At 42.8% G+C, this 18,360-nt stretch overlaps 1 protein-coding gene across 1 annotated transcript in view; it reads right to left on the reverse strand.

Annotated features, from left to right (window-relative positions):
• The window catches only part of KCNU1 (potassium calcium-activated channel subfamily U member 1), an 87,463-nt gene that overhangs the window by 56,407 nt on the left and 12,696 nt on the right, over positions 1-18,360 (reverse strand). Inside the window, exons 5-17 of the mRNA XM_082200745.1 lie at positions 17,303-17,414; positions 16,192-16,267; positions 13,851-13,926; positions 13,563-13,733; positions 12,038-12,129; positions 9,259-9,369; positions 7,813-7,918; positions 6,186-6,268; positions 4,843-4,912; positions 4,327-4,479; positions 2,373-2,485; positions 1,830-1,898; positions 154-240 (exon numbers count right to left, since the gene is read on the reverse strand). Coding sequence (XP_082056871.1) covers positions 154-240; positions 1,830-1,898; positions 2,373-2,485; positions 4,327-4,479; positions 4,843-4,912; positions 6,186-6,268; positions 7,813-7,918; positions 9,259-9,369; positions 12,038-12,129; positions 13,563-13,733; positions 13,851-13,926; positions 16,192-16,267; positions 17,303-17,414 — 1,319 coding nt within the window. The remainder of the gene's footprint in view (positions 1-153; positions 241-1,829; positions 1,899-2,372; positions 2,486-4,326; positions 4,480-4,842; positions 4,913-6,185; positions 6,269-7,812; positions 7,919-9,258; positions 9,370-12,037; positions 12,130-13,562; positions 13,734-13,850; positions 13,927-16,191; positions 16,268-17,302; positions 17,415-18,360) is intronic.

Consider the following 18,360-nt stretch of genomic DNA (forward strand, 5'->3'; position numbering starts at 1 on the left):
TATAAACGATGAGAGTTTCCCTTCTTTGGTTGTGAAACACAGCACAAAATAATACTGTTACAAAAAACACCTGCCCAATGTTTGACATCCACTCCAATGTTTAACAACTTAGAATACAGTTCAAATATGGATGCAAGTAATTAAAGAAATTACCTTCTGAGTTGCGCTGCAGATTTGGCAATGAAAAAGCCCATTGTGTCGACATGGAGTTTAATAATGGAAGGTGGATTGATCAGGATGCTATTGTAAAACAGTTTGAGAACAACAAGAAATGTCATTTAAGCCTCCCTTAGTTTACTGTTTAAACATTTGTATTAAATCTGTACAGCTGCTACATGCAGAATCAGAAACTAGGAGGTGATGGGGAAAGATGATCTTTAGGGCAAACGGAGGGTGCAAATGCAGATTTCTCCAGGATAACTTGGAAGAGCTCCCCCAATTTACTGAATTCAGTGTCTCCAACAAAATAACTCCAATATTCTATCCTGGTGACCTACTTCTTCTGTGGAAGGCAAATATTGACATGAGCAAAAAAAGAGAAAAAAGTAGAGAAGCCTTGCCAAGACCGTAGCAACTAATCTGATTGTTCCATCTGCCGAGTGGGGTGACTACTCAATGAGCCAAACAAAGCAGGCAGAGACTGAATTGGGTTTAAATCAGGGGCAGAAAATCTGTTTCCTCCAAATGTAGTTGGACTCCAACTCTCACCAGGCCCCTGCCAACACCAGGGAAAGATAGGATCTGTAGTCCAGCAAGGGGCGTAAGTACCCCATCTCTACTCAAAGTAAGTGAATCTGCTATCACATCCAGAGTTTCACCACTTGAATTCCTTACATAGGCATTAAACATAGAATCATAGAATTATAGACTTGGAAGATACACTAAGAATCACCTAATCTAACCCCTGAAATGCAGGAACATGCAGCCATCCCATACAGGGATTGAACCTGAAACCTTGGTGCTATCAGCACCATGCTTTAACCAACTGAGCTATCCAGGCTGACATAATGGAGTGGTGTTTTGCCTTTTCAAAAGCTCGCCCACACTTCCGTTTGTGTCACCCCTGAAAAGACCCACTCTTTAGCGATAGATCAGAATAAACGGCAATCCAGGGCAAGTCCCGATTGCAATTTGCTCCAATTCAGCTCTAAAAAGCAGTTTTCCCTGGAGGAAAGCAGTGGGACAAGTATGGATAAGCCCCATGGGCTTCTGATGGAGATAAGAAGAAAAAAAAGTGTTTGGGAGAGGTTATGTTGGAAGAACAAAGATGCTTTAGATCTGATGCTAGCAGAGTTGGGGCAATTTTGTAATGTACAGCCTCCCCTTGGCATGGCTACTCTGAGGCCCAATGTGGCTCTCTTGTCCCAGTTTATCTGTAAAGAAGAAGAAGAAGAAGAAGAAGAAGAAGAAGAAGAAGGGGAGGAGGAGGAGGAGTTTGGATTTGATATCCCGCTTTATCACTCCCCTTCAGGAGTCTCAAAGCGGCTAACATTCTCCTTTCCCTTCCTCCCCCACAACAAACACTCTGTGAGGTGAGGGGGGCTGAGAGACTTCAGAGAAGTGTGACTGGCCCAAGGTCACCCAGCAGCTGCATGTGGAGGAGCGGAGACGCGAACCCGGTTCACCAGATTACGAGACTACCGCTCTTAACCACTACACCACACTGGCTCTCATATTTCTTCCTCTGCTTTTCTGTAGTCTCACAGCAATCTGTCCTGCTCAGGTCCTAGGCAGGTTGCTCTGGCCATGGTGACATTCCAACCCAAAGATTTTACGATATCATAGTTAATCCTTCTAAATGCAAGAAGTTCAGAAGGATAGGTGCCCACCTATTTCCTTGCGTGCCAGATCGAAACTCGATAGCAAGCAGCATGAGATCCAGCTTCAAAAAGCACAATCTAAGAAAGAGATTAGTTTGTGTTATTGACAAAGGAACAAGCAAGTGAAGAAAGGAGGGGAATCTGGGGGATTCAGAGTAGCAACCATTGCTGAAAACTTTATCAGTTCTTAAAACCTGCTGGAGACATTTGCGCAACAGGTAAAACACAATGTGAGTAAGCTGTCCCATGAGCTCTACTTGAGAAAAATGATTATGCATGAGTGAAGAGCGAGACCATGTCATCACACACTAGACCCATCCATTGGCTTGCTTTGCTTACAACACAAACCCCTGGATGGAATGAGGCCCATAAGCAACAAGACTTCTGAATACCAGTGGCTGTGAAGCATGAGCAGGGAAGTTGTTGTGCTCATATCTGATTTGTCACTGTGGGGACAGAATGCTGGACAAGATGAGTCTGGTGTGACCCAATAAAGATTTCATGTTCTTACTAATCAACTAAGGCAGTGGTGGTGGGAAATCCTGGACTTACTTGGCCACGTCTTTGAAGGACATGTCAATAAAATCGTTGGATAGAAGCTGAGTCATCACTTTATAATCCTGGCCTTCTATTTCATGTAGGTGCTTATTCAAAGTGAGCAGTTTCTGTAACAAATATCATCATTGTCATCATCATCTGGCCAACTAACAATATCTAACAACTAAGTTAGATGAAATGCGCTCTGCTTTTATAAGTTTGTTGATTGCTTGCTGTTTTAACACTTTGATTTCACTGTCAATTTTTGTTGTTGTTTAACTGCTTCAAGAACATTGCTGTACCATTGATATAAATAGATATAACAAACATTTATCTTATTAAACCTTGTTCTAGCCTTGCTGCATTCAAATATATATGACCATACACCCACACACTCACACACTGTATTTTTCAGTGTATAAGGCTATTTTTTCCTAAATTTTCGAAGTTTAAAATAAGGGGTCGTCTTATATACAGATAGTGCATAGTGTATTTTCTTAATTTTTGGATTAAAAAAATAGGGGTCGTCTTATACATGAGGGCATCTTATATACAGAAAAATATGGTGTATGTGTGTGTATACACACACACACACACACACACACACACACAGTGGTACCTCGGGTTAAGAACTTAATTCGTTCTAGAGGTCCGTTCTTAACCTGAGGTAACACTTTAGCTAATGGGGTCTCCCGCTGCCGCTGCGCTGCTGGCACACAATTTGTGTTCTCATCCTGAAGCAAAGTTCTTAACCCGAGGTACTATTTCTGGGTTAGCGGCGTCTGTAACCTGAAGCGTCTGTAACCTGAAGCATACGTAACCCGAGGTACCACTGTATAGTAATATATATTTGACCATATCTAACTATTGCCATATATATTTGATGGTATCTATCACCATCTGTTTTGCCATTTGAAGTACTGAGGGGAAGATTGGCTGGTGTCTCATACCAAGATAGGCTGTGCCCATGTTCCCAGGATGTTGAATGTATGAAGCATATTTTATTATAATGTAGTCTGTATAAACAGGTCAGACAGCACCTAATCAATCCAATATTAACAGAACAACCTGGAATTGCTGGCTCTTTTCATGTCAATGTTCTCCTCGAGAATAAGATTGATGCTATTATACTGGCTGTAGCAAAATTCCTCTCAAGGCAGTAAAAATCAGAAATCAGTATGTATAGGCTAAAGCTCCTCTGTTGCCTAGCAAGGCCAAACTTATACCTTATTAACTGTTGATATATACTATTGTTGCACTGTGTACGTTGAGTCTACGGACAGCAAAAAAGCTGTGTGTGTCTATAGTGATACAGAGATAAAAGGGGGAAAGTGAGGCAGGACAGCAAAGATGTGAGGTGTGTGTGTGTGTGTGCACGCACACAGGCACATGTGTGTGTGCAATGTAATATACTGCCATATATTATTATATAATCTGGGAGTTGCATTCTGATCTACAGTGGTACCTCGGGTTACATACACTTTAGGTTACAGACGCTTCAGGTTACAGACTCCGCTAACCCAAAAATAGTACCTCGGGTTAAGAACTTTCCTTCAGGATGAGAACAGAAATCGTGCTCCAGCGGCGTGCCGGCAACAGGAGGCCCCATTGGCTAAAGTGGTGCTTCAGGTTAAGAACAGTTTTAGGTTAAGAACGGACCTCCGGAATGAATTAAGTACTTAACCCGAGGTACCACTGTACAAGTAAGTTTGGGAGTGTCAGGTATGGAGAGTCCACTGCAAAAAGCAGACCAAAGAAATTCCTTCTGCATCCCTAGTTGCTATCCAGTTATCCAGAGGGCTGCAGGTTCTATGGAGAATCACCCTAGCCCATGGTGATGTCCAAACCTGTAAAATATATATCTGTTATTTATTTAACTGTAAACAGTGGAACAGCTGTACTGATAAATCTGCAGTAAGGAATGCTCTGGTTAACTCAACACCCATTAAAGAATTGGAAAATGAATTACCTTGGAGTCTTCCCTAATGAACAGACTGGTCAACAGTGTAGTCAAGCCGGGCACCACACAACTCTGTGCTATTAACGCAAGTTTGAGCTCAGCAAAGCAGATTATACTATCCCCTCTCCTCCAGTCCCAGTTGGGGATCTTTGGAAGGTAGACCTGTTTCAGGTGAAAAAGGGGGGAAATGTGGAAGGATGAGAAACAGCAGAATATTAAGTTTCCAATTAAAACAGACAAGCAAGAGGACTATGTGGCCAGTAAGGAAGTGACACCCACCCTGGAAGGATGTCAAGAAAGGAAGCTGGCCCTCAGGCTGGAAACATTTTCCCACCGCTGGTTTCTAAGCACATTTTGTTGGTGTCTGAGTCACTAAGGCATCACATGACACTTTGGAACAACCTCACTTCAACTTGGGGTGGTGCCTGAGACATTCCAAGAATATCTCTGAGTTACCACACTTTGGTTTAGGATTTGGGATTCGTTTGCAGCTGATATACACCACAGATAAATAGACAGCCCCACCTTGTTAGACGACTGGATGATCTGTATTATGACTTTGGTGTTTGGGAAGTGATTCTTGATGGACAGTACCCTGAATGAAAAAGAAAATAGTTGTAGTTCCAGAACCATGAATCCCACCAACCCACCCACAGAATCAGAAGAAATGAATCATGTAACACATTCTATTTCGAATGTTCTGCTTCTGAGATCCATGCTGAGGGTATTTTTATATTTATTTTTTAAAAAAATCATAAGCCTATGTGAAAACTAAACTTATCATTGGAAAATTTAAAAATTGAGAGAAACCAGGATTGACAGACTTCTCCATGCTTAATCTTGATACAGTATGTATTATACAGATGACTGAGACCCAGTTTTCACTAATGTATTAAGCCTAAATCTCATTTCAGCCACTCCAGATTGCAGGTAGTGACTTACATAAAGGAATAGCCCTCCATTAAAAATATTCTTCTCAGAGAGTAAGGTTTTAGCAAACAAAATTGGTAGATCAAGAAGATGGCTATGTTCAGAATTTTCCTTACAAATAAATAGATAGATGCATTCACAACTGTGTAATTCTCCACAAGCAATCTAATGTGATTCACTCCACACACAGGTGTACTAGAACTAGGCCTGTATCTGCTCTACATAACATGAAAAATGAATCTGAAAAGCAGAGTTTAGCTCTAGAAAACCTACATATCACCTGGTCTTTCCTGGCTTATTCCTATTCAAAAAATGAAAGAATAAGCAACCTACAAGATATTTTTTTAAGATGGTTTGGGTTTATGGTTTCAAAGCTTTACTAACAGAACTTGTTCCAAAACAGACACAAAAAAATCAATGTTACATCCAGAAAGTTATATAAAATCACATGTGTTTCCTGCTTGGCAGGGGGTTGGACTCGATGGTCCTTGTGGTCTCTTCCAACTCTGCTTCTATGATTCTAAGTATAGCTTCAGCTTTTTACAAATATAAAATAACTATGATCAGAGTTAAAAACAAAGCTCTGTCCTTCTCGTAGCCTGCATTCCAGCCTAAGGCGATGTTCTCCTGAAGAGAAATCATTATCCCATCTTTTGTCCTCTGTGGCTTTCAGAAAAAGAATAACTCTCCTCAAAATGGCTGTTTGCAACTGAATAAGTTTTTCATGTGATCTAAAGTTAAACACCACATGAGAGAGCAGAGCAGAGATACTTTAACAGTTAAACAATAACCCATCAGAGAGCTTTTCTTTAACTCCTATGGCAATTCCCATACCTCTTTAGCAATACGTAGAGAATCATTTTCTATTTCAATGTACAATTAAACTATTATACTTAACACTACCCCCCCAGCAAAAAAAAAAAAAACCCCTGTCTTACCTCATGATGTTAGTAGTATCCTCGATATAGGGGTTGGCAGAACATGTGTCAGCCAAGACGAGACATGCTTCAGCTTTCCCCATCTATTTCCCAACAAGAGAAGAGAGGGGAGGCTAGAAGTAAGCTGGCAGCCTAATCTTATTCATATTTACTTTAAAGTAAATCTGTATTCAGCTGGGCTTAGTCCACCCTTACATCTGAACAGGACTGCAGCCTCACCTTTGTACAAGCGCTGCTGTTAATAAAAGTCTGGCTCTAATTTGAGCTGAGCCTGACTCGCAAATAGGAGTTGCTCTCTGCCCTTATCAACCCTCCCACCATCAACTAAGAAAAGGGATTGGGGAAAATGTAATCCTCTCCAATTTGATACTCCATTCACAGGCAGCAGCAAATTGGAAAAGCACATTTTGGTGGTTTTCTTTTCTTTTTCAGGGGAGGATAAAAATATTGAAATTATTTCTCAGGAGTGAAGCCTGAGGTCTTCTCTGCTTTTCTAAATTTCCTCCTTGATTTTAAGCTTCACTGCTGCATCAGAGCTCCTCTCAGTACCCTCAGCTGACAACTCCTACAACCTAATGGGAGGGTGTGGTAGCACTTGGGTGTGTGTGTGTGTGTGTGTGTGTGTGTGTGTGAATGTCTGCTTCCAGACCCTCCCTCCATCAGTTCACATGATCCAAATTCAGCTCAATTGTGCAATACATTAAAGAAACAAACGCTCATATAAAGAGAATGGTAAGTTGCAAGGGCAAATATCTGTAGTGGGCAATTGTGAATGTTTCCCAACAGAATAGGGTAGGAATGGGGAATGTGTGGCATTCTGGAGGTTGCTGGAATTCAACTTCCATTCTTGTTGGATGGGGCTGATGGGAGTTTGAGTGTAACAACATCTGGTGGGCCAAAGATTCCTCATCCTTGGACTAGAAGAAGCTGCCAAATAATGGATGAAACCATTGACCCACCTAGTTAAGCATCTACACTGAATCAGCAGCCACTGCTGCTACAATATAGCTATAATAACTATATACTGTACTGTATATATTGCCCCTTAGGAACAAATCACATGCTTTGGTTTAGTTTCAGTTTCCACTCTGGCTGTTGACAGTGGGTTTTTTTATGCCTAGGCAGGAATCAGAACATAAGTTATTCCGTGGTTCTGATAAAGTTTTCAACTCTTAGTTATTGGCTGTTCATATAGCTACTACTCAAGCTTTGCAGGATAAATATTGGGGGAAAGTTCTGCTCATTCTGCATTCCTTTTCAACTCTGCCCCAGACTCACAGGGACTTGGGATCAACTCAAAATGGAGTGTTACTTTCCTAGTGCAGGAAGATTATTTCCAACTCAAACTCAGTAAACACCTGCAAATTACAAGCAGGGCTGTCGCTCAGTAGTATAAAATCTGCTTGGCACACAGAAAGTCCCACACTAATCTCTGGCATTTCAAAGTTAAGATTGGGAACCTCAACTGCTGCAGTATGGACAACGCTGAACTAGATGAGCAATTGTCTGACTTGGTATAATGCAGCTTCCCATATTTCTATCATTCCTTTGGTTCTGCAAAAGAGAATTCACAGCTAAGGCACTCTCCCATTAGACTCTGTTTGTGAATAAGAAGAGAAAGTCCTACCTGAACTCTCTGCAGATCTTCAGTCTTCATCACAGAACCTTGGAAGAAAGTGGAATATGCAGCATAACATCTGAATATAGTTTCCAGTTCCAGACCTGGATCACTTCTAGATAGGAGAAATGTATGCAGAGAGAATGAAGGTGTCCATCAATTCCTGAGAATGAATATATATTCATATATATATAGGCCTGTGATTCTGTGTCGATGCTTAGAATTTACTAGTGAACTGGTTAAACCAATTCATTTGTGAAGGTGATGGTCTTGGCTGGCCTCATCAGCATCTTAAAGAGATGTCTTGCCAAAGTGACAACTGATTATGCTTTCAGGAGGGAAGCCTACCCCGCCACCCCCACTTGGCTGGATGCCAGGTCATCTGATGAAGGAAGACAATAGGACAGAGGAATTTGTTTTTGGTGTTTGAGTTTTGATTGGGTTGGAAGCTGGTGAGAAAGGCTTGACTTTCTAGGCTGTGCTGGATCCAAGTGTATGCCTGGGGGGCTAGGAACCAAATGGGGAGGCAAGGTCTGTTGGAATGTTAATGCCGTGAGACCTTCTATCCTATGCTCAGGTTGTACACGTGTATAAATAAAACCATAAATGCTACAAACATCATAGTCTCAGTTGACCTCCATCCCAAGGAAACTGAACCCTGAGTAAGCACTGGGGCACCCCTGGAGTCTCTCACCACTCAGATACTGGGGTATGTGCAACAATATATGCTTGCTTTTTCAGTACCGTTCTAAACATCTGCAGTAACACCCTTGGAAGAAAGTGTGTGTGTGTGTGTGTGTGTGTGTGTGTGTGTGTGTGTGGCTGGAGCAACAAGAGTGAAACAAGTACTAAATCAAGTAATAATTTTGCCCATCCTGAAAAGTTCAAACCCATCATTCCCTTTCAGCAAGGCAAGGTCCCATTGAAAATTAACCAAGAGTATTTTGTTTGTATTTCTCAAGTTCTTCCAACCCTACCTCCTTCTGTCAGTCACCCAGAAAAGGGATCCTTGCTAAAATAAGTGGAGGGAGTGTCCCCGTATGGTTGGGCCTTTGACCTGTGGCAAAACAACTAAGGATGTCTCAGGAATTGTGCAGTTGTGTCTTCTTATGAAATGTTACTCAGGTACCAGCTCAGATACTTTATGCATCCATAGGTAAGAGAGTGGTTTTGGCTGTTTCTGTGTTGCTTGCTCAATAAAGTAGTAAGAGATAGGTTTTCCCCCCTGCAATTTCATTGTGACAGTCAGCCCCACTTGCTGAGTGCTTTGCTTTGCTTGCACCCGAAACATTTGGTGCAGCACTAAAGAAGGTTAGCATTATATGTTCACACAATGCAAGGTATTTAAGAATGGTGGTTGTGTTGCTAGTAGATGCAAGAATTAATGCAATTTCCACTCCAGGAATCTGGATGGTATGTATTTTTTCCCCATTGAAATCAATGTGATATACTTACTCTCCCAAAAAGACAATCTCAGTGGCAACCTGCCCTGAGCCTGGGGCTAAAAAGTCCCTTAGGAAAGTAGTTACGCTGTGCAGAGTGATATAACCACAGACCACAATATATCTGCAGGAAGAAGAAATGTCCACAGATCATTTTCTTGTCTGGAAAATGTAGCACAACACTACAAATTAGGAAACTGCAGACCAACGTAGCTGCCACCAAGACAATCCAAATCTATATTGAAGTCTGCTTAGAAGCTTTTGTTAATTAAGCAGTATATAATTCTTAAGAAAATAATAATACAATAAATATTGCAAATTGAGATGTATGCATGTCCACACACAAATATACCCCACTGAATAAATGAGTCTTACTCCCAAGTAGGCATATAGAAGCTCCTTGTCTAAATTTGATTGATTTTGCTATTTATCTATTTTAAAAGTACTGTAATTGTGTTTTATCAACCAATATCTAAGGTACTTTTTTATTTAATGAAGGGACAAAAGTAGGTTGAAATCTAAAGTTATGTACTTCACATTGCTCCACCCCCAAACATCTGCATGTAGTGCTGTTAGGCTGGGACTCAACTATGCTTCAGTGCTTTGCGATTTATATGCTGCACCAGAGCATAGAAAACATTATTTGAAAGCAAGATTCTACCGCCCTAATCTACATTCATTTAGAGAAAGCAGCATTTCTTGTTCAAATAGCGGGGGTAAAAAGATTTCCCTTGCTCCATTCCTTTAGCGTTCTGTTGGTTTGATCCACCGTGTTTTGCATTCCTCATGAATCCCACTCTATTTCTGCTTGCTGTGATATTTACTCAGATTTTGATTTTTCAAAAAGTTCACCTGCAGATTGGTAAAACACTACACAAAAATAATCCTGATGAAATTATATGTTTTCATTCATATAATGTATGGCTTTTTATTCATATGATGTTGCGTCTAATGATATAATCATTATATCACATATTTAGAGAGCAATCCTATAGTCCTTGGAAAGATGTCACAGAACCCAAGAGATACTGCAGATCTGTCAATGTGCCCTGCATAGAAGGAGGTCTATCCTTGCAGACTACTCCATCGTGGAGGTGAAAACCTCATCCACATTTGTCAATCCATGCAGGTGCAGAGGAAGGCGGGCGGTGGGGGTGGGTTGCCCCGGGTGTCACCACTGAGGGAGGTGACAAAATGCCGGGTGGCACTCACCACGGGGCCTGCAGCACACTCGAGCTACGCGTCTCTCCTGGAAGAGATGCGGTGGCTTGGGCAAAAGCAGACTCCCTGCTGCCCAAACGGTCTGCCTGCCGCCTCCCCCTCAGCTGTAGGGAGGCTGAGTTGGAGGAGGCAGGCAGACTCCTCAGAGGGCCCGCGGAGCGTCCTGCCCCGGCTCGCTCCACCCCGCAGGTGGCTGGCCCCGCCCCTGGGTGCAGGGCATGTACATCACCCCAGACGCCCGATTGGCTTGCTTTGCTGCTGAATCCACTGTCAGTTCCAAGGATGATAAGAACAAAAATGGATCATTTCATTCCAGGGTGGATTGGGAAAGGCTTTAGAGCCACTGGATCCACAGCTCTCCCACTCTCCTGACGTGGTTCCATCACAAGTTGGAAATGCAGCAGCCCTGGAATTGGCATACTGATTTCCTTTCTGTTTGGGAGCAATGGGAGGAAAAATTGGTGGGGAGAGGCACTAAAAGATAAAAATATGGAAAAATGCACACACACACACACCCTTTTGCTTCTGCCCCATTGGTTTGAGCTCAGCATGGCTTTGGATTTCACCATTCATGTCCCTAGGATTGTATCCCAGCAGTGCAGCTCAAAAGGATTCCTCTTCCTAGCAACATTTTGTTTATACATCTCTATTTTGCCTCAGTTTGACTTTATTTATTTATTTATAAAATCTCTTTAAAATTCAAGAAAAAACACCCACGTGTGGTTAGGAAAGGGCATTGGGAAGGCAAAACGATGCTCACGGGAAACCTAAAATCCTCTAAGGAAGAGATGGATGGGCTGGAGGGAGAGAACAACTAAGCTTAAATGTGGACTAAGTGCTTTTGGAATACAAGTTGTTTTATTGCACTTACATTTCAGATAATAAATGTATAATAAAACTCTATACAAAGAAAAAGATTATGGTCCCCCCCTCCATTTACAACAGACACCTATGCTGTATGGAAGAAGAGTAGAGTGGGACGCTTAAGAAGACACAAGTGTGCAAAGACATCCCACTGTCTATGTGCCCTAAATTGCTATTCTTTTTCTACCCTTCACCAGCAGGTTCCAGAGTGAATTATAACCATTTAACATTCAATATTAAAACATCTAGAGCAGGTTACAGTCACAGGAAGAGGGTAGGTCCTGAAGACACCTATGTCACGTGTGAAAGTCCAGGGAAAGGAGATGTGACTTCAGCAGATGTACAGTATAAAGAGGGTACCAGACACAACCTCTGTGGGGAGGGAATTCCACAACCTAGGATCTGCCGCAGAAAATGCCCAATCCCTGGCCACAACTCCCCAAACTTATGAGGGTGGTGGAAGAACCTAGAAGCACCAACAGAGAAGGAGGAGTTCTTTCAGATATTTGGGGTCTGAGTCATTTAGGGCTTTATAATTAAGGGGAGTACCAGGAATTGGGCTCAGAAATGAACCGGCAACCAATACTCACAATCTCTTACTCAACAGCAGCCAGTATGATCAGGCAATACCAATCACATTAAACTTTCTCATTCTGAGCTGTTGTTGTTTTAGTAATTAAAGTAAAGGAGAACTTGAATCTACTCACTTTCTGCCTTTCACAGCCACGTAGGAACCCTTGTGTAGTTTAGTACTTCCAACAATGTCTACCATTTCAGGCACCAAATTTGCAAAAAGCATCTAGGACAATGGAAATATACAAGCTCAGTTAAATGAAATGCCGGGATGAAAATTCTTAAGTAAATAAATAGGAAACCCAAGGACATTTGAGGAAGAAAAAAATAAATGTTAGCACTGAGGCTATTATTCACCATACATTTAGAAGTCTTGGGAAGAGCTGCAGCTCAGTGGTAGAACATCTGCTTTGTATGCAGGAAGCTCTGGGTTCAACCTTCAGGTATCACGGACTGGCTGGATGCTGAGAAGTGGTGGGAGGCACCAGTTGGGGGACCCCCAAGGGACCCCCATGGGGAAGAAGGCTCAGAGCCAGGGGATTGGTGGTGGGACGACGATGCGTGCTCAGAGGGAGAAGAAGGAGCAGATTGGGAGGTGGAAGCATCAGAAGTAGAAGTGGTAACAGGATTTAGTGAGGAGGAAGAGACTTTGGCAGAGAGCAGTTCAAACTCCAAGGCTGCAGCAGAGACTGGAGAGAAGGTTGGCCAAGAGGCAGCGTTGAGATAGGCTGTGGAAGAAACCAGGGAATTTCCCCTCTTCCTGCAACCATCTCTCCTCCCCCTTGGTCTCCTAGGACATGCAGAGAAATGAAAAGAGCAGAGCAGAGATTGGTTGTGTATAGTTTGCAGCTGCTTGGGAAAGACCCTGGAGAGGAGGAGCCTTAGGGCAGGCTTCCTCAACCTCAGCCCTCCAGATATTTTGAGACTACAATTCCCATCATCCCTGACCATTGGTCCTGCTAGCTAGGGATCATGGGAGTTGTAGGCCAAAAACATCTGGAGGACCGAGGTTGAGGAAGCCTGCCTTAGAGAGTGGTGGGAAGGTGGGGAGCTTCGGTCCTCACAGCTACCTCGTTGGAGTAAGGCCTATTGGGAAGAGTTGCTGGGATCAGAAGGTCTGTACTGTTTTGGTTTCTTTGAAATTAAAGGGACAGACACTGTTTCAGCCTATGCTTGACTCTGACTCCTGGCACCAGGTAGGGTGGGAAGAGACTCCTGCCTGAAATTCTGGAGGGTCACTGCCAGTCAGTGAAGACAATGCTAAGTTGGTCTGATTCAAAAGAAGACTGTTTCCTGCACTTCCTAGTACACATAAGATGTCATTGACCTGACACACTTAATGAACTGAAATTTCTCAGACAGAAATTCTGACCAAGGTTTTGAGGAAATGGGGGGGGGGTAACTTTCCTCTTGAACTCTTTGAGAATCTCAGTCCTCCCCTTGAGATTATTCAGCAATGTGGCCTCCTCCATCATGTCATCTGTCAGTTTGGCAAATGAGTTACTATAGTGGTTTATGCACTTGGGAATTGCTACTTAAAGGTGCCAATGAAAAAAGGCTGTTCTGTAATGCATCAAATTAGGTAGAACTAAAGACCTCAGATACAGGATTCTGAAGAAGACTGTAGAGCAGATCTGAAAGGGTTAAGAAATTTCTTACCAAGCCAGCAATGATGAAAATAATGATGAATGAACGCCCTAAGGAGGTTTTTACCACCACATCGCCATATCCAACTGTAGACATGGTTACCATGATCATGTATAAGCAATCAAAGTAAGTCAGGCTTTGGGAATTTTTACTATGTGCCCAGGGATCACCAGAATTTTCGATCTGTGCAAGAAACAAAAATAATAATGAATAAATTAATTAAAATAGAAGAAAAAAACCTTGTGTAAAAAAATAATTTCACCTAAAAGCATGAGCCATTGCAGCCATTGCTTTACGTACCCAATGAAGAAATCCTGCAGCTGTGAGACAAGTGCTGACAGATACAGCTAGGAGTTTGGACAGCTTGACTGCAGTGCTAAAGCGGCAAGGGAAGACATGACCTGAGTGCCAAAGTGCCAAAGTCATCTCTACTTATTCCTCCTAACATTACTCAGATGGGTAGAATCCCACTTGGGCACCGTACCACTATCATAAGTAATTCAACTGGAGATAAATATAGATCCATTCATGAATTATGCTTTACATTCTGCCATTTGGCCTGTGGTTCACACAAAGTGACTAACCACCAATAATCGCAACATACTGTATGTATGAATTTCCCAACAAAATACCATTTTCCTCTTTATCTTAATTTATCTCCAGATTTCAGAGTTCCAGGTTTTCTGCTATTGCATACAAAATGGCACTAACACATTAGATTTTTTTTTACTGCTCTGTTTCAATTTTCATATGTTGTACACAGCACATTTTGCCATAGCTTTCAGTTCCTGCAGTTCATTTTTTATCTTCCCATCCATTGCATTTTAAGCAACCTGCAGTTGTGTTTTGATGAAAAACTACAAAAAAGCAATTAATACAACTTTGTGTGCTCTTGAACACACACTTTTTGTGTGTGGTGTTTTACCAATGCACAGTAGGACTCCCAAAGGACATACAGGACATGTAACAAAATGTTGCAGTGCAGCGTATGCAGGGTTCTAGCAAGCCAGCCATACCCACTTCCAGGATATACCATTCCATCCTTACCCCCAGGTTATGCATCCATTCCCCAGTCAGCTGGGATTCTGTGATCACTGAGCATGTTCAATCCTCAATGGGCCATTTAGGGTTCCCCCCTAAAGTTGTTGTTGTTTCCCAAATCATAAAGCTTTCCCTGACCCTCTGATGCATGGATGAAGCCCTTTTGACTACATAAGAAACCACACTCAGTTAGAAAGCCAGTGTAGTGATTAGAGTGTTGGGATAAAGCCTGAGAGACCGGGGGTCAAATCCCTACTGATCAAGAAAATTTGTTGGCTGATCTTGGACCAGTCTCAGGCTTGTACCAGTCCCAGGAATCATCCATGCTCATCCTCAACATGCTGCTTTTAATCTAATTTGATTCTAGATTCTTGCTATCCAGGTGAACCAAGAAGGAAATGGGGATTGTGATATTGGCATACACCTATGTGCAATGCCATTGGGCACATGTGTGTTTAAACACACACCTGTAGCCAGGACAAACTGCAGTGTAATGCAGAAGTCACCTGCAATGAGCTTTGAGCTTTTATTTTTGGAATGAGACCAGTTTCCCAAGAAGCACTTTTGAAGGGCAAAATATACATCAGATCTGGACTGTGTGCGGACTACATAGAAGGTAGTCTCCATTGATACTGAGAATTAAATGTTGTGCGGATACAGCCTCAGATAATGAGTTCTCTATACAGGATTCATGGTGATGTCAGGAGGACATTCCACAAGCACAGTGTGGAATTTAATTGGATCCACAGAACTCCAAGGATGAAACACTCTAACTGGCCCCTGACTGCTGGAGAAGTTAGAATCATAGAATTGTAGAGTTGGAAGGGACATCAAGGGTCATCTAGACCAACCCCCTACAATCTGCAGGAAACTCAGCTAAAGCATCCATGACAGATGGCCATCCAACCCCTGCTTACAAACCTCCAAGGAAGGAGGGAGGGAGGGAGTAGGAAGTAGGAGTCCTTAGTCAAACCTCCACTGATTTATCTTTGGTTTTGTGCTGTCTCTCCAGTGCTGGATTTACGTATAAGCTAAACAAGCTATAGCTTAGGGCCCCACTCCCTTGGGCCCCCCAAAAAATTTAAAGGAAGAAAACCCTGGATGTACATTTCCAAAATATAAGATAAAAATAAAATAAAATAAAACCTACATACAGGAACAGTGTTTTGTGTTGTGTAGGCTCCTCTTTGTTATGTGCAAATCGTTTTAGATACCTCTTAAGTCCTTAAATTAAAATTAATTAAATTAAATTAAGTCCTTAAATTAAGTCCTGACCTGATGGTCAGGGGTCCCTTTACCTTTTAAGTCCTTAAATTACCATATGGCATATATTCAACAACAAAAAAACACACAAAAAACCAGTGACAATTTGTTGTTGACAAAGGACAGCTGGACATATAAAGGGCCCCATTACCTTCAGTAGCTCTGGCCCTGTGTCTCTCCCAACCAAAAGCTGTCTGCATCACAATCCTGTGTGCAAAACTCCACACTAAGCAATTGACTTGCTGCCCAGGCTATCAAAATCCCAAGGTGGGGAAGGAGGGACAGAAGGGAAATCTATTGCTTATGAGAAAGGTGGTATGATGCGAGTCTGACTTACGCAGTCGTCGTAATCTGGAGAAACTGTAAAATTTTGGGAAGTTCCATCAGTCTGAGTGCTCGCAAGAAACGTAAACCTACAGGAAAGGATGCAGAGTGAGGCTTTGTGAGCGGGGGGAAATGTCCTTGTATTGGTGAGCATTTGTGCATAACCCCTGTTATTATCTGGTCTGCTACGCTTAGGTTGAAAGCCTAAGCTTCCTTACCTAGGTGTAAGTCCCACTGAACTCAGTGAGGTGGACTACTAGAGTATAGCAATGGCTCCTGATGGAAACAGGGTTTTGAGGAGAAGAATTGGTAGTATTTGATGGTCAGCATGCATGTACTGAGTATTTGGTAGTATTTCATAGCTAATTACAGTGTCATTTAGCAGTATGTACATCAGTTCCTTTCGTATCCTGAAATACAAGGTCAATTGGGCTGATTTTCAGAAAGTTCACATATTTCTGTGTTGCGCTGCACTATTAAAAAGGCATCCAAAGTTGGAGCAGGGAAAGCCTAAGCTTTTGAGTAACCCGGGGCTTCAGTTGTCCCTCACACAGGGGTGTTCCAAGGTGGGGGCGGGGTGTGTCTGCTCCGGGTGCCATTCAAAAGGGGGGTGTCACCCTGGGGTGACAAAATGGCACACACCCCTCTGAATGTGCACCACACACCCCAGGACGTGTGCCACGCCCCCACAGATGACATGCCACGCCCACTGGGATGCATGCCACACCCCCTGGGACATGCAATGCTCTGGGTACCGGAGCAGGTTGCTTTGCCTCCTCCCTCAAATCCTGTGGTTTTTCCCTACTGAAAAACAAAACCAAACAGATTGAGGAAATGCTCAGAGCTTGACAGGGAAGGGGGGTTCTTTAGGTTTGATGGGCAGATCTAACTTTTAACCACAACAATTATGTTCTCAGAGCACTCCAGTTACAGCAGTTTGTGGAAAGGAGAAGCCTGCCATATCCCTCATGGGGACAGAAGCTTGCTCCAGTCAACCGTCCTTGGGGTAAGAGGGTCCTTGGTGTGTGAGTGAGAGAGACTGAGTGGTATTTTCCCTACCTCAGTCTTTCTTGGGAATTTATGCTGTTTTCTATGCAAGTTAATGGAAATATTGGTGTACTCACCAAGCCAGTTTCTTCCTAAATAGAAAGAGATACAGACCGGAGTAATGGTGAAGAAGTCCACAATGGAATTGAGTTCAACCCAGAAGGTCAGCTTGTCACTTGCTGCAAAGAACTAGAAAAACTGCACAAAATCAGATGACACAAGGACCATATCTGTCTAGCTGTCTTTCCACCCACCCACTCATCCAATATCCATCCTCCCAAACTAGCTATATACACCATTTCAGGGAGGGTGACTGGGTGAAGTTGCTGTTCAATGCCTTCTTCTTGCCTGCTTGCCAGCTGATGATCACCCACCATTTCGCTTCAGATATTAGCCCTTCATATGAAAAGCTAGTACAGAGAAGGTTATTATACTGAATCCTGCATCCTTGTCCTATCCTCTACTTTTTGTACAGTGGTACCTCAGGTTAAGAACTTAATTCGTTCTCAAGGTCCATTCTTAACCTGAAACTGTTCTTAACCTGAAGCACCACTTTAGCTAATGGGGCCTCCTGCTGCCGCTGTGCAATTTCTGTTCTCATTCTGAAGCAAAGTTCTTAACCCGAGGTATTATTTCTGGGTTAGTGGTGTAACCTGAAGCATCTGTAACCTGAAGTGTATGTAACCCAAGGTACCACTGTATATGCTGGAAGCTGCCCAGAGTGGCGGGGACAACCTAGTCAGATGGGCAGTGTCAGAGAGCAGACTGAGGATTACAACTCTGAAGAGGAATGGTGAGAACCTCCCCCTCTTCCTGCTCTTTACCAGGATCCTGAAGCTGCTCAGGAACAGTGGAGCAGTATAGATTTAGAGAATTGGTTTGCAGAGGGACATGGTTCAGAAAACAGCAGCTGGGCAGAGCTGAGTGTGAAACAGTTAGAAGAAGCAGAATAGGAAGAGAGAGAGATAACTGACTCCCCTTCTCTAGAGAGTGCCCAGCCTATCTCTCCAAAGGCAAGGAGAGCTGATAAGGTTGCTATGCAGAAGGCTCAATGGTTGCGAGATCAGGTTGCAAGAAGGGGAAGTGACGGTGACTTGGGGGGGAGGAGGAGGAAAACTTAATTGGGAGCACCTTA

The sequence above is a fragment of the Podarcis vaucheri genome (genome assembly GCF_965113315.1).
Source record: "Podarcis vaucheri genome assembly, chromosome: 15".
Classification (NCBI taxonomy): domain Eukaryota; kingdom Metazoa; phylum Chordata; class Lepidosauria; order Squamata; family Lacertidae; genus Podarcis; species Podarcis vaucheri.